This window comes from Opisthorchis viverrini, assembly GCF_000715545.1.
Source record: "Opisthorchis viverrini unplaced genomic scaffold opera_v5_209, whole genome shotgun sequence".
NCBI lineage: Eukaryota > Metazoa > Platyhelminthes > Trematoda > Opisthorchiida > Opisthorchiidae > Opisthorchis > Opisthorchis viverrini.
This window is the reverse complement of record NW_008751867.1, coordinates 167,284-183,689: the sequence shown is the minus strand read 5'-3', so window position 1 is coordinate 183,689 and position 16,406 is coordinate 167,284. Positions and strand designations below refer to the sequence as shown.

The 16,406-nt window shown below is 47.4% G+C and overlaps 1 protein-coding gene across 1 annotated transcript; it reads left to right on the top strand.

The window, feature by feature from the left end:
- Positions 1–1,326: 1,326 nt before the first annotated feature.
- On the top strand, positions 1,327–14,113 carry T265_08284 (hypothetical protein; the record flags this gene model as incomplete). Its single annotated transcript, XM_009174040.1, has 6 exons — positions 1,327–1,428; positions 6,238–6,337; positions 9,335–9,435; positions 11,237–11,384; positions 11,436–11,627; positions 13,971–14,113. 6 exons carry the CDS (start codon positions 1,381–1,383, stop codon positions 14,111–14,113), a joined length of 732 nt encoding a protein of 243 aa, XP_009172304.1.
- Between the last annotated feature and the right edge of the window lie 2,293 nt (positions 14,114–16,406).

Sequence of the window (16,406 nt, the reverse complement as noted above, 5' to 3'; positions counted from 1 at the left end):
GAGACTTAACAGAAATGCAGTCGCCAAAAATGTTCTACTCATACTGCTTAGAGACGCTCGCAATTTCAGCGAAGATATCCACTCTTCTGTTAGCATAATGGACAGTGGCGGTTAGCTGACTCGTTCTGGCTGCACGAAGGTCACTGATAGCTGGCGATCGTCAAGCTAGCGGGCTAGGGTAAGAATTACCGTCTAGATATATGTAAGTGGTTGTCCCATCATACTAGTTCATTAGCTGGCCACTATGGCTTAGGAGCAATTCTACTCAGTTAGAGTGGCTTTAAATGAGCTGCCGGGCAAACTACTGCTGATCTTCAAACATGAGCCAGATAAATCCTAGACCCAGCTAACCACCGATCGGAGGGTTACTCGCGTGTGGACAGTAGCGGGATGGAAAACTGGTCCGATTTTGCAACGACTTGCGTTGCCTTCCAACGTCCTGCTGATCTTCACTGCCATCTCTGTATGAAATGAAAATGTAATGAACACAAGATAGGAGGAAGTGTATGGCCAAAGGGAAAACTGGGATAACTAGATTTGTGGTGGTCCGGCTACCCAAAAAGCTGCTGTGTGGGGGCGTGTGGCAAAGAAGTAAAACTAATAACGCTAGATTGGGTACATAATAATAAAGTGGTCAGATAGGACAGACTCGCTAATAATTGTTCCATTCAAAATAGTTCGTCGTTGGCACAGGTCAGCGAATAAACGATAACCCAATCATGGTTTTTCAGGGGTCTTCCGATAGATTCCGAAGGTAGTTTGAAATGTTCTGATACCAGAGTTAGCACATGGGACTTGCGAATAACCGATGTAAGCGCGAGCGAAATCAGAAGAAGGAGTCGAAGCACGTGACTACGTTTTTATTGCGTGCAACCATACAAATGCGCGTTTTTGTATTTCTTCGTATTTGAAGAAAACTGCTATGCAATTGACAAAATACGAAATTTTATAATATAAGCGGAAAGAAGATACACAACATCACAGGTTGAAGAACTGAATACGGTACAAATAAAAAGGACTAAAACGTGGCCATATATTTTCTTCTGTCCTCCTATCCACTACTATTTTTATTTCCCTGTATGTCTGTCTGTCTTATGTGAATGATGCTAATATCCTAATATATTTTCCGTCGAACCCGGAACCGCCAGCCCATACCACTTACCATTACTACTGATCCGACTTCTCCATCGCCAAAAGTGCCTTACCATAAGGCTATCATTTTAGTGGATCCTCGAGAAACACATGAAACCTGTGAACATATCTGGTCAGACTTGACTGCAGACTGTTGTAGCCCGTCAGGTTTCCGACCAATGAGCGTCCTACTTTGCAGAATTGTGGCTGACCACTCAGCTTGCCGTAGGCTGACAGCGTGCGCGTGGAATGTTCGGCGGTCGTTTATACCGCAATGTAGCAAAGGACTTCATCAGAGTGAGTTTACTTAGCCTCTTCGTTAGGATCTGCAAGTATCGTATCCACTGTACGAGTGACGAAAGGTCCGATAGCAAGCCACCTCATTACAAATACCACTTTACGTGGCACCAGATACTTTCCGTTGAGTGGAAACTTAGGATTAACTTCGTCACAGTCCTTTCGACTAATTAACCTGGGTCAGAAAATGTCTGCGTAGATTTCTACCCCAAAGGAAAGGTTTGTTGTGGTGACATTGCACTGCACCGTAAACTTGATGCCTGCTAATGACGGAGTCGAAACAGGTGTGTAAATGTGAATGTCTGGTAGTCTAGGTTGGACAAGATCCACTCTGGTGTCCTTGTGACCGACGGTGGCCCTCGGACAAATGCCGAGTGGTCAACATTTGCGAGCGGACTGTTAAAGTTAGGATCCAAGATCCACGGTTTGTTTGGACCAGGTGGCATAGGCCTCGCAATAGGATGGATGTGGAACTGCTTTGCCGATTGTTTTGTCGAGGCTCCTTTAGCGGTTGAACTTCCGGTGTCCAGCTGTCATGTTACCACAGAAAAGCACAAGGACCAGGCTGCCCAATCCAAGGTGGAAGTAATCGAGATTCAGATTGTGGTTTGAACCACGGATCTTCTGGTCAGTAAATCCGCGCTTTAACCACTGAGCCCTCATCGGGCTACTAGATGACGATCCGCCCGGGTTTGTTTGTCACTTGAGCACAGCCTGCTTTTGACACGGATAGCAGGTCGACCAAGAACATATTGCCCTGGTATCATGAACAGCGCACGGTTTTGCAGGTGCTTCACACCTATAAGATTTAAAAAGCTGCTGCAAGACTGGGTAAGATCAGACCGGATCCTCATGCCTGCAGAGGAGCTAATCAACGTGGCAGAAAATTAATTTACTTGGGCACTTATTTAGGTTCCGGCGGACTAGCTGGAGTTGAGGTCACCTCTCGAATCAGGAAGGCCAATCTCCGGCACCCATGGCGTTGACCTGATGTCAGCGTCCCTTAAAGGCAGAGTTTACACCGCAGTAGCATGGTCCGTACCGATTTATGGATCAGAAACGTCGTCTCTACGTGCAGAGAACATACGAAGGCTGTCGGTGTTTGAGCATGGGTGTCTCCAAAGCATTGGTTATGTTTTTCGGGAACATCGGATTAGTGATGCTGGGCTGAGCCTGATCGTTTTAAAAAGAAAGGACCCTCCCGTGATAAATGAATTACTCACGCTCCATACGCTACGCTAGTTAGGACATGTGCTCCGCATGCCAGAAGACCATCTGCTACATAGCTATTTTCACCATGCCCTTTGCTGAGTGAAAGTGACCGAGCGGTGGACAGCGTATGACCTAGTAACTAAGTATGGAAGCACCAACCAATATACTAAGTTGGGTCAACACCTGCTGCCTCCATGAATGGGAACCCCGGGAATGAGCTCACCAATGACTAATGACAATGACAGAAACAGCCCAGTCATGCAGTCACTGGCCTCGTGTATCAAAACCATTGCCTTAAATGTATAACTACCCAGTCCCCGAACTAACTGGACATGCCATCGCCTCCCACTCTTCCACTTTCCGGCGATCGAAACTGCAGCAGCTGGAACCAATGTGCCTATTGTACACGATTTATGGCTGATAAATTCAATCAAACTTGAATTCACGAACAGGGTGGTTGGCGTATCAGGACGGACATATTTTATTAGCCATGCATAAGAGTGACTGACTTTTGGTGGGACCAGATGGCACAGGAATTCTTCATCTGACGAGGCTTTTATGCATTATGCTAAGTGAGGTGTACGTGTCTGTGGTGTTGACTCAGTCCAGTGTGCGTCAGAGAACGGAGGCACTAATCAGCATAGGTTAATTGGGCGACCACATTTGTGCCAACAGTTTCATGGACGTGAGTTCGGAGGTGGGCTACGAAGCCAGCCTTCAATTTACAGCCCTTGGATTCGCAGTTTTTACACTTGAACCATGTGGATCTCCTGTGTTCTGGTCGGGACTGGTGCACAGACACTAGGAGGGTCGTGTTGTCCACGACCGAAAGTAACGAACAAGATGAAAACCAAAGTGATGGTTAATCTCGTCTGGAGTTGCTAAACTCTTAGCTCACCGAGACTAATGTCATGGTGCGTCGTTACATAATTTCAGTAGCATATTACCGAGTACCATATGGAGGAAAATATACGGTTATTGCTCTTGAAGTTGTACCATCTGGCTTCACTCAACGCGCCCCTTAATTTCGACCTCTTTCGTCCCAATTCTTGACTATAAATGTGCCTATTTCACCGGGTTGAACACAATTTCGCGGGTGATCTTTACCCAGTAAGTCTCATCAACCAAGTGCAGCATAAAATAGAAAATTTGGGTTAAGGAACCATGAACAGCTGCTTTTCTGTTGGCGCTTGATAACACTAATAGGAATCGTTCAGCTGTAACACTTGGTGCCTAGCTGCCACGCCACTAGAAGGAAGCACGAGGGCTGGAATACTACCTTGTTGCCCAAGCCCAGACAGGGATGGGAGAGGCAGAGGTCGGGTTCGAACCTGGAAGTATTTTGCGCTGAATCACTTACATTTGTTGCACAAGTTTGTGCATAATTAGGTACTGTAAATAACGGACAGTTAGTGCCTCAATCAGCGTGGGTTCTTACGGCGTTAGGCGTTCGATCGGCACCGAGTCATCTGTCCGCAGGCATCCAGTTGAGTGGGTAAACATCAGCTTAGGAGCTTCAGGCTGTACCAACACCATAACACCCCACTAGAACAGCCGCAGCTCGCGCTGAAGTTCGGAGCCGATAAGTCCTAGATAGTGAACATAGGCCCATTTGCTTTAGGAGCTTCAGGCTGTACCAACACCATAGCACCCCACTAGAACAGCCCGCAGCTCGCCCTGAAGTTCGGAGCCGATAAGACCTAGATAGTGAACGTAGGCCCATTCGCCTTGCTACACTGGCCTTTGTAATAAGGTTTCGGATTGCGACGAATATCCATCAGTAAAGTTGTACGCTATAGAGGAAAATCTCGGTAGCTCAGGTAGCGTAGATGGTCGTTGGCTTGTTCGCTGAGCTGGGAAACGTCTGCAATCAAATTACCCAGCTCAGCGGACAAGACAACGACCAAAGTTGTGCGCAATAGCATCTAGTGGGCCGTTTTCCTACAAATCCGGCAAAACCTGCGATAAAGACAAGAGACAGATGCTTGAGTAACGGGCCCACGGTGGCGGATGCGAGCTTTGATTTGAGTTTGGTTACTTTCCCGAGTACCCGACTGACATCCCCGCAATTGGGGTCTACGGTATTATGGTTACTAAGTTGAACAGCACGCAAGCGACAACTTTACCGTTCTGGTCAACAGGGGGGGTCATTTGTGAGTTTGAGACGTCTGGGGAGGCAAATTGGCGTGTTTCGGAATCTCGAGGGATGTGTGTCAGGCTACAACATAGGCTATTTTATTGCATGGTTGTGAGACATGGCCTCTGCGGAACTGAGACATTTTTGGGTCTTCGGTAACCGTTATCCCAGAGCTATAGCTCGTGAAGCATGCTGCCGGCGAATTCGTAACGAGACCACTAGAAAACGAGATTTTGATTGTTTACCAAGGACTCCTAAAGGTGTGCTGGTTTCTTCATTTACTGCGCATGACGAACCATCATTTGGCATGTAGGGCACTGCTTTCCGCGCTCAATTCACAGTGGCGCAAGAAGAGTTTCGGCAAACCTTGTACTTAGTAGAGGGTTATGAATGAGATTAAAAAGATTTTGGGTGCTATCAGTGTGAGTCGCCTTCCAGGATAGAGTTCACGTGGTTTCCCTGTGTACGGTTTGAGACACTGCAAGATATGACTGCTACTCAATGTCAGTGTCTGTAGTTGGTAGGTTCCTTCTCCATCCACTTTAATCAAGATATGACTGCTACTCAATGTCAGTGTCCTTCTTGTCAATTTCCATATTGCTTGAATGAGTGTCTGTAGTTGGTAGGTTCCTTCCCAATCCACTTTAATTCTTTTCTTCACAATATGGTTTTGATACAGCGAAGCATTAATGTTTAACACTGATTTGGTGTTGATGGTGATGACGAGTTAGGTCAGTTAGACTAGTTTCACTCAGTGCAAAATACTTCTTCCGTTCTTTACGTGTTTACCTGGACGCAACGCGTATACGCCATACCAAGACGAAGTTCAGAAGCCATTCGGAGAAGGATTCACCCAGTCCGCTTGAACGAAGCTCCAGGATGTTATTTGCTATGCTATCCTGGTCCCCATTCTACGCTGGTAACCACTGTTTTCAAAACCAACCCTGTTGATCTATTTGTATAATTAATCTTCGCGTGCATATGTACAAGGCTCTACATAATAGAGCACCGCTTACCTGCAGCTGCTGTTCATTCGTTTGGTTAACTTTGTCCCGATTTTTATTGTAGGACAAGTTTTGGGCCTGACGAATAATGATATGATTATGATGATGATGATGATGATGATGATGATGATGATTATGATCTTGTCGTAACATCAACCGGTTTATCGTTGATACGTGTCATCCACCATTAACCCATGTCCTTTCTTTCCTTTTGATAATCCTTCGTATCTTTTCTGTCCTCGATAGCTTTTCTGAATCCACTTTTCCTCCTGTTCGTTCTCTAGCATGCGGTCCAGAAGCGCTGTTTTGCGTTGCGCACGCCAAGAAATATGGGAATCCTTTTTGTACCGGAAAAAGAAGCCTGGGTGATCGAACGGCTTGGAAAGTTCTACAAAACTCTCCGTCCAGTGCGATTTCTTCCCATTCAGAATTTCGAAATGACCGCTTTCTTTACAGGGTCTCAACTTTTGCATCCCATTTTTCGATCGCATAGCCTATGTACAGTCCTTGAAAGAAGTAGCGATCGAAATCCCAGATCAGTCGGCAATTACTTCAGGTGAGGTCAAGTAGCTGCGAGTTTTTGTCAGTCGTTCCTCACATTCTCACAACTGTATTCACGCACCGTAATCATTCAATCATTAAAGGGTACCCAACACAGCTCCCCTCTTCTAACTTACTTAGTGTTAGCCGGCGATGAGTTTAAAGCAAAGTTAGCGGGCATTGCATTTGCGTCTTTGCCCTCATTAGTGCGCCAACGGTGTTGTTGTCTGATACCGGAACCACTCTCTCGAAGAGATCATTTCATTAGCAGAGTGCGTCAGTCAGTACGAAGATATACGTATCCGGCTGCATTGCTGTATGCATTGTTAAGTGCGAAGGGTATTCACTTCAACGCTGCTAGACGTTGGTTGGGACATGTGTTGCTCATGCCTAACCATCGTTTGCGGAAGAGATTGCTGTTTTCCCTGCCCAATTCAGAGTGGCGGAAGCAGCGAGGTGGCCAGCCCTTAACCTAGTATGGAGGAGATTACAAAACATCTGGGTGCTGTCGGTGCTACTCCCCTTCCCGCTTGATCCCAACTGCGCCTGGTTGAAGACACTGCAAGATATGGCTGCCAACCGATGCCAGTGACGATCTTGTCAGTTTCTGTCCAGATTGAATCACGCACTAATCATTCTATCATTAAAGGGGTTACGCCATGCACCATAGGGTACCCAACACAGCTCCCCTTGTCCTTCTAACTTAGTGTTAGCTGGCGATGAGTTTAAAGCAAAGTTAGCGGGCATTGCAACTGCGTCTTTGCCCTCATTAGTGCGCCAACGGTGTTGTTGTCTGATACCGGAACCACTCTCTCGAAGAGATCATTTCATTAGCAAAGTGTGTCAGTCAGTACGAAGATACACGTATCCGGCTGCATTGCTGTGTGCATTGTTGAGTGTGAAGGGTATTCACTTCAACGCTGCTAGACGTTGGTTGGGACATGTGTTGCGCATGCCTAACCATCGTTTGCGGAAGAGATTGCTGTTTTCTCTGCCCAGTTCAGAGCGGTGGAAGCAGAGAGATGGCTAACCCTTAACACGGTATGGAGGACAGTACAAGACGTTTGGGTGCTGTCGATGCTACTCTCTTTCCAGGATGGGGACCGCTGCACCTGGTTGGAGACGCTGCAAGATATGGCTGCCAACCGATGCCAGTGACGATCTTGTCAGTTTCTGTCCAGATTGAATGAATGAGTGTCTGGAGATGTATGCACCTCGGAATGATTGTATTAAGCTAGCACTAAGTCCCTTCCCCGCCCACCTTTATCTCTTTTATTCACAATGAGGCTTTCAACTAAATCATGGTTGTATGGCAACGAAGCATCGGAGTTGAACACTGATGTCGTGCTATCGATGATGATGATGCTACCGAATGAAGCACAATGACAGAAATCCTGCCAGGCTCCCTAAGCCAAGACAGGAGCAGTCAAAATACCGTGGTTGGGTTCGAACTGCGAACCATTTGGTTAGTAAGTCCGCACCTTAACCCCTGACCTGCCATTACGAACAAGTGGACCAACGACCGGTTATCACTGAAACGATATTTATTAGACGTTTGAAACCCAATTTGTGCGTTCAAAGTGGGTGGTTCGAGTGACCGATTGATTGTGGACACAACCACTGGTTAATTTTTTATCGGTCCTCTCAGCCATACGACTTTAAAGGGATAATTTATGTATCGGCATTTTGATTGTGTAATTGTTTACGGCCGGTGAATGTTACCAGAATGCTTAAATTCCACGTTATTTGTTTTCTGTGTTTTAATTCAGTGCGTAAAATTTACTCCCTGTTATTGTTAGGAAATTCAGATTCCTGAAAATAACCCCTGAATTTGCTACTGAGACCCCCAAACTGCGCCAAAATATCGATAGGGAACCCGGCAAGCATCCGGGCCAATCAATCAGTCAATCAATTCGGAAGCCGCCGACGAGTGTTTAGGCACACCACAGAAGCCCGACCGACTCTGATAAGGCACTTCATAGAAGCACGATCGATGGTAATAGGTCTTGACCAAACGCCGATCAGACAGCCTGGATCAATATCAAAAGTGCCCTTTAAATACCGCGAGGCTCCTTGTCACTTTTGCGCTCGCTTGTTCGCAAAAAGCAGTTGTGTACCATATCGGCGAATCTTTTTCGGCACTAAGACCTTGGAACGGGGACGTTTGTTTGTGTGATGGGAAGGGGTTGGGGAGGTACATCGGTGGACACGGAAGAATTGCGCGGGCAAATAATACTTCCCAGTTGTCCAGGCCGGGGACGTGGGTTTGGTTGAGGTACCCCACCTTGAACCTTGACTCAAAAGTCTGACTCACGAGGCAGCGGGCAGTAGGGTTCTCCTTGGGGATCCTTTCCGGAGCCGATGACTCAACAGTCTGACCCAGTCGGCTGCGGGGGGTTGGCCTAACCCGAGGGCGCGGGGCATGAAACATTACTGTTTCATTCCTGATGCGGTTGTGCACAGCAGGTGCCTTTTGAGCAGCACCGGGCTCTTTAGTTTTAAAAGTATTTCGACCGTGTTGGATAATGCTCCGGCGGTCAAGGTCAATCGTTGGGCGATCGGAGTGTGCGGTTTTTGGGGCCTACCTTTTCCAACCCGTCCTTCCTCGGGGAAAAGCAGCATCGCTGCTTCCATAAATATGGACATGCTGGTCGCCTGGGGGAAACACCGTACTGCCTTCACACTCCTGTCGCAGAGGATAGTACGACTTTACCTCCAGACCGGCTCGTAGTACGAGGTCCCGCTGCTCTTGGTCTGCCTGCTTCCCTTTGGCCTTCCTGGCATGGTTGCATCTTGTGGAACAAAGTTCCAGCTAGTGTAACCCGCGTGCTCATTGCAGCACTGAAGCCCGACCACCACGTCAAGGGGGCAGCTTTAGGTCGGGAAATGGAGACAGCAGTTTGATACAAGTCTTAGGGGAAATATTTTTATCTACTCCATAGCAAACAACAACCCAGTGGGTGCTTGTGTCCCTTACTCTCATAGCATTGCTTTCTCCATTTTCCTGTTCCAGATAATGTGGTTCTGCACCTCAACGGCGTGCTGTTCCTCAAAGTTAAAGACCCCTATTTGGCGTCTTACGGGGTGGCCGAGGCGGATTTTGCCATTACCCAGGTAAGCATCTCACACTTGCCGGGATGTTGTTTACCATGAATGCTTGGAGTGCTGTGTCTGCATTATTCCCCTGCTGGAGGTCAAGCTACCGTCAGCATTTTTGTCGATGGTTGTCTGTGTTAGGGTGATCCAGCTCCGGCAGATTGATTTGTGGTTCCAGTTCGTCATCGACTTTGGGACTGCTCTTGTCTAGGCATGTATCACCTTGTGATGTTTCAGTTCTCGTGCTTTTTACAAACTATCTTTCAACCCTGCACCGAAGAGATCATCACCATAATCAGTGTTGACGCTGACACTTCACTGCCCTGCAAATACACCGTCTACCTAATTGTAGTTAAAGTGAAAAGTTGAGATTGTGAATGAGGGAGGGACCTGGTGCTGACCTATCGCAAGCATTCTGAGATGCCTAAATCTCCAAGTGGTCAATCAGACGATCTGGAAAGAAACTAGCAGCCAAGCGCAGAGAGGTCACGTGGACTGTATGTGTCCTTGTAGGTAGATCTCACCAATAACATCCAGACTCTGACACCATCCTGCCAATTCATACGTCTTCTTCTTAAGGAAGTACTCGCCTCGTTAGACGGTGTTTCGGTATGCGTAGCACATGGCCGAGCCACCGTAGTTGATGGTATTGAACGTTTTCCGCAATTGAAGTACCTGCTGCACCAACAAAAACCGGTTTTCCAATTAATTCGGCGTTCAAAGACCTGAAGATGCCTCACATCATCTGTCTTCAGAGGCGATGTCTCGCAACCATACAGCAATAAAACCCTTATTGTAGTCTGGCCCACGCGGCCCTTGAGACCCAGCAATGTGCCTTTTTGATACCACCAAGTGACGCAAATTAGAAAACGTGTTTCGAGCCTTTCAGATTTGTGCACTGACTTCATCAGACACACTTCCGTCAGGCCAAAAAACAAACTACCGAGCTATGTGGAATCCTCCACAACCTTCAGTGTTTCTCCTTGAATTGTAAGGGGTATGTTCAGACGTTCTGAAGCGGAGGCATGACTTTGCACTTTGGAGGTGCAAGGCGCATGCCAAAAGATAGTATGGTGGTGGTCAGTTTACTCAACAATGTTTGTGCTTCGCTTTGGTTTTAAAAGATGAGGGCGATGTCAACTGCGTACTCTAAATCGACAAGGCTCTCACCAGCAACAATTTGAACACCCGGGTTTTCAAGACCGTCCAGTGTTCGCCTCATTATTTAATCAAAGATGAAGTTGAACAAGAATGGAGAGAGTCGACATCCTTGTCTGACACCCTTTTGTGTAGATAAGATAATAAAAGAAAATCATTCAACTGCAACACCCTTCCGGTGCCTAGCTGCCATGCCACCCAAAGGGAGCAGGAGGGCTGGGATACTGTCAGGTTGCTCAAGCCTAGACGGGGGAATCCGAGAGGTGGAGACCGGGTTCGAAGCACTAAATTCGCGCTCTAACCAGAAGGAATCGCGAGGGCTGAGCTACTGTCATGTCGCCCGAGTCCATTCAAGAACACTCGAGATACCCTAATCGCGGCGAGATGGCCCAAGTGGTTAGCGCGAATTTACTGGCCACAATGTCCGCGGTTCGAACCCGACCTCTGCCAATCGACTTCCCCTGTCTAGGCTTGGGCAACCTAACAGTATCCCAGCCCTCGTGCAACCTTCAGGTGGCATGGCAGTTAGGCACCAAAAGGGTACAACAGCTGAACAATTTATTTATTTATTATTTAGAAACTACGGACCTTCAGAGCAGTGGGTTCGCGCCCTAACTACTGAGCTACCATCTATCTCTCCCTCCTATCTCTTCCTTCACAGTTGGCACAAACCACAATGCGTTCGGAAATAGGAAAGATCACACTCGACAATGTGTTCAAGGAACGAGAAGCGCTCAATCATCAAATTGTCCGCGTGTTGGGCAAAGCAGCTGAACCTTGGGGTATCGAATGCTTGCGGTACGAAATTCGTAAGTCATTGATTGGTTGGTTGCTCATGATCGTGGTTTTTTTTACCAAAGGTGATATTCAGTTGCCTCAGAAGATCAAGGAGGCTATGCAAATGCAAGTGGAAGCGGAACGGAGGAAACGGGCTGCAATTTTGGAATCCGAGGGTCAACGTGAGTCGGCGATCAACAGAGCGGAGGGTATGAAACGAAGTCAGGTGCTAGCTTCCGAAGGTGAACGGATTCAGATCACAAACAAAGCCACAGGTTCGTTGTTGCCCGTCGCAGTCTTTTGTCCATCTGTTTAACGATCATTCATCTTGGTAACGGTTTTAACCGGAGGTTTCGTAATGCATCTTATCGAGACTACCTCTGTACAATACATCTAGTCGAATGATATCGTAGACGGTAGATTCGGATGAAATTCAGCTGCGTTTTCCGTGATCACCAATTCAGTTTTTAAATAGGGATCAGTACTGTCTGCGCCTTAAATAAAACCCAAGGTTTTCCATTCTTAGACTGATTTTCTTGGATGTTATCATCATGACTGTCAGCTGTAATAACCGCGTACTCGTCGTATAGTGGTTGTAACTGCCGCAGTTTCGTTCACCGATGATTTGGGGGGGTTGGGGGGTAGGTAGCCGCGCATTGCAGGCGGGAAGTGGTAGATTGGTACATAAAATCAGCACTGTCAGTGAGCTGTCAAGTGGGCGGAGGATTGGAGACAATAGCTTGGATGCACAAGCGCTATTGAGGGCGCGACTGGGCCATGTCTGACAATGTCTCTAGTCATTGATGTGGCCCGTCTCAGGGTCCCCATCGAGGAAGACGGCAGTGACCAGCGCAGCTGAGTTTGCTGGTAATTGCTGCCTCTGGCTCTCTTCCACCCTTCACGTGGTTGTGCGAAAAGAGCCCTTCGAGGAATTCAGCCGACTGGCATACGTAGCACATGGCCAAACCAGCGCAACCTATGCAATGTGATCAGTTCATCTATCGAGGGTGAATTATTTCTCCCGAATACCATTCGACGTACTTCAGAATTGCTGATCCGGTGTTCTGGGGCAATGCTCCAGTCGATTTCTGGGTACACACTCATTTGTCTGCAACTAGTCCATCCGTCGGCCGGCTCCTCAACGCCTGGTGTCGATCGATGTCCGCTCGGAGTTATTAAAGTGGAAGTTGCTGATTGGGTGATCGAGTCCCACTTTCCCAGTTGGCAAACCTGGGACTCTTGTTTCAGGATACCCTCAGTGCGGAGAAACCTCACCGTCACATCACCGGCTTCGCTGCCGTACGACCCTTGTTCAAAAGTCTCGGCGTGGATGGAAGAGGGGCCCAATGCTCGTGCAGGGATCTAAGAATCCAACGGAAAATACGTTCCAAGAGCGTGTACTTCCAGTACAAAATGCGTTTCGTTTTTGGTCGCATTAGGTCGATTAATAAGGTGTTTACTACGTCACGTGTTCAGCTACTCAAACGGAACTGCGAGTAGACTGAACAAAGCGGGACACGCTAACGATGTTGGCAAGTGATCTGATTCGTACTCGTTAACATGACGAACGAAACAAGCGAGAATATTAGGTTGACGGAAACTCGGGGACTGCGCCTACCTGATGAGCCCCAAGAAGGGCGAAACCGGTCGTGGTTGCCGAATAATTTTCAGCAACCTTATGAGTAGTGTATTACGAATATACATATATCGCGACATCTCGAATATCATAGCAGCTGAAGCATTAAGCGGCCTGGAAACATAACGAACGAGAGATTCAGCTGGGTTCTAGGTGAGTCCCCCGCAAAACCAAATTTGTTTGCAAATGAGTGTATTGAGCTAATTTTGTGCAATTTGGTCTCAGCTAGAACATAAGGTCGGCGGAGGCTCGGGGACTGCGCCTACCTGATCAGCCACGGGAAGGGCGATCCGATCGTCGGGTGTCGAAGAGTTTTCAGCAACCTTGTGAGTAGTTTCCCTAATGAGGGATAAACGACAGTTTTTGGTCAGCCATAAAACTGGACAACACCACGTGGACATATTAGATATTAGGAGGGTCTTGGCTCTGAGGACACTGGTTATCATGGTGTATGAATTGGTTACGACTCTGCTTTCAGACAACTTATTGATTGAATGTTCCATGTGAGCCTGACTTTGTCGTCTAGAGAAAGCGCTCCTCACTCAGTTTGTGTATAGAGTGGCTGAATGAAGCAGCGGGTCCCAACCTGGTGGTGCATTCGTTGCAGGACCCCTATAAGGCACCCAGTATCCCTTTAAACAAGCACCGACGTTTCTCCCGTGGTCATCCTTTGCTCAGGTCAGAGGAATCTGGCCAAGTAGGGCCGGTTATACCTTGTGTTAGAGTTACCCTGAAGGTGAATTTGCCAGGACATTGGCGACAAGTTGCGAACAGCTTTTGTGCATTGTTTCGCGTTGCTTCCTTCTGGTGGCATGGCACCAAAAGTGTTACAGTGTTGCTCCTGGGCCCAACTTGTCTAGCATGTGGTGGATGGGGCCATCGATCAACCCAAACTTTGTAACTTCCCCTACTTCAGAGCGCAGGCTCATTCAAACACCACTAATAGCACTGCATATGGTTACTTTCTCTCTTTTTCCTTCAGGTGAAGCTGAAGCCGTTCGTCGTTTGGCTGAATCTCGAGCTGAGGCGGTTCGTCTGGTAGCGGCTGCCATCGAGGAAAAGGGGAGGTCCCTCCTTTGGGGAGGGGCACCACAAAATGGATCAAAGTTGTCCTCTCATGCGTGAAAGCCCATCTGCCACTCCTGTCCCCGACTAGGTCCGAATCCCTAGCGTTTTTCAATTCATTTCTCACTTGTTACCATATTTGAAGTCTTCCACTTTCTGCCTTGCTTAACTGATAGCATACAACCGGTTTCGCTCTTCCTGGGACTCAGCAGGTAGGCACAATCCCCGAATTTCCCTCAAACTTAGGTTCTGCTCGAGCCCAAATTGTACGGAATTCACCAAGTGTTCTCATTTGCCTACACATTTGATTTAGACGGAAGGCTCACCTGAATCCTAGCTGAATCCCCCGTTTATGATATTCTCCAACTGAATGTGCTGCACCGAGGCCGCCTCTTGTTTCAGTTGGCACGATATTAGAGGTATCGTGGTGAAAGGAAGAAGGCCTTCTCTGCCGAGTTATTTATTAGAAAATGCCAACTGACCAGTTACAGGCCATTGGATAGGGAAGTAAAACTCTCATATGCCTCTTGTTCACAAAACCGAATATCCATCTTCTTGAACGCGTCTTTTTGAACTTCTCTGGATATTCATTGACCGTTGCTCGAATCCAAGTAAGTGTTACAAAGCGACTGCACAAACTCCGTAATAGATTACACTTTGCAAGAGATGCAAAGCGGGTTCTCTGGAGAACATACTGCTCGCATGCCTTCCTCATCAGTAGTATCACAGTTACAGTGGTAGATTTCCTTGTAGTAAACTACTTACAGGGCTAAGATCAAATTGGTATACAAATGAGTGTAGTCCGCTGATTTCATGCAATATGGGTTCAAGTAGAACATGTGGTTGACGGACTGCGCCTACCTAATGAGCCTCAAGAAGGACGAGACCAGTCGTGTGCTGTCGAAGAGTTTTCAGCAACCTTCTGAGTAGAGTGTGCCGCCAAGAAAATGTACTGCGATGTCTCGAATATTGAACATGAGACTGCCTGTGTACAACACATTCAATCGAAGATTCTCATACACTAGAGACTCAGTTGAGTCTCCTGTTACAAACATGTTGGTGTACAGATTTGTGTAGGATGGTAGATTGCTGTGTGCAACTCTCTGCCCACTAGGGCTTAACCGAAACAAACGGTTGAGGCTTGTTCACGAGTAGCCCTTCCGTTCGGTGCTGGTTACAGGGAGAAGCCTGTTACAGGACCGGCGCTGTCGAGCCGGAGTTGTTTGCCTAGATAGGCTTGGATAGATCTTTAAAGACATGACTGAAAAAAGTCTTATGCGTGTAGGGTCTTCCCTCAGAGTGATAATTCCACTTGGTGTCGATTACTCATCCGGTGGCCCCGCTCAATGCTTTCTTGAGACTTATCGCCAATTTGTCCTTTCTCTCCCGCATAGCACGGCGCCTCGGCTGTCCAGCTCGCCGTGGCTGAACAATACATCGAAGCCTTCAGCGGCTTGGCCAAACAAACCAACACCATACTGCTGCCTTCGCAGACTGGAGATATCGCATCCATGGTGGCACAGGTGAGTCTACGGATGCTCCCACATTTGACTTCCGACCAGGTCTATTTATTGTGATTTCTTTGACAGGTGAGTCTACGGATGCTCCCACATTTTGCTGTGCTTCCGTCCAGATCTAATAATTGACTTCTTTGCTAAAGGTCCTGTCATTGGCATGGGAATAGGGTTATTGTGATTTCTTTGCTAAAGGTCTTGTCATCGGCACGGGAATGCGATCGGCCATATCACAAAACCCCCACTGTATTCCCCTCCTTTAAAAGAACCCACAAAAACGAACATGTCTCTTTTTGGGGGTGTTCTCTTCTGAAGAAGACCTCAACAGTAAATTCGGCTTCAAGAGACCAAATCATACAGCTAGCAAAGCACGTAGACCGATCAATAAGGCCTCATGTTTCAACGAACACTCCCCAAATTCTTGGGAAACTTCGGGAATTTTCCTGCCTCTGTTTTCGTTGAATTGCACACTTGTCAGTAAAAACCAGACTGCCAAATACATCAAGATGTTGGAACGAGGGGAATTACTGGCGGCTGGATTAAATTCTAAGTCAAACTGTAAGAAAAACCCGACCGGGACCGGCTCACTAGACCCGGGACAGTCACGGCTCGGTCCTGAATGAGTGTTGAAAGTCTTCGATTATTTCACTGTCAAGCTTGCTACACTAAAATGGAATCCTGGTCCTTTGAATCGGGAGTCCGAAAAGAGCTCCTGAAAAAAAGAAGCAAAGCATCTGGGTCGGACTCCCCCTCACTAGCCCTAGCCTAGCACTTGTCCGTGGGATTACAGGTTTGATGCACTGTATTATGGAAAGCGCAGCAAGTACCAAAGGCTTGGC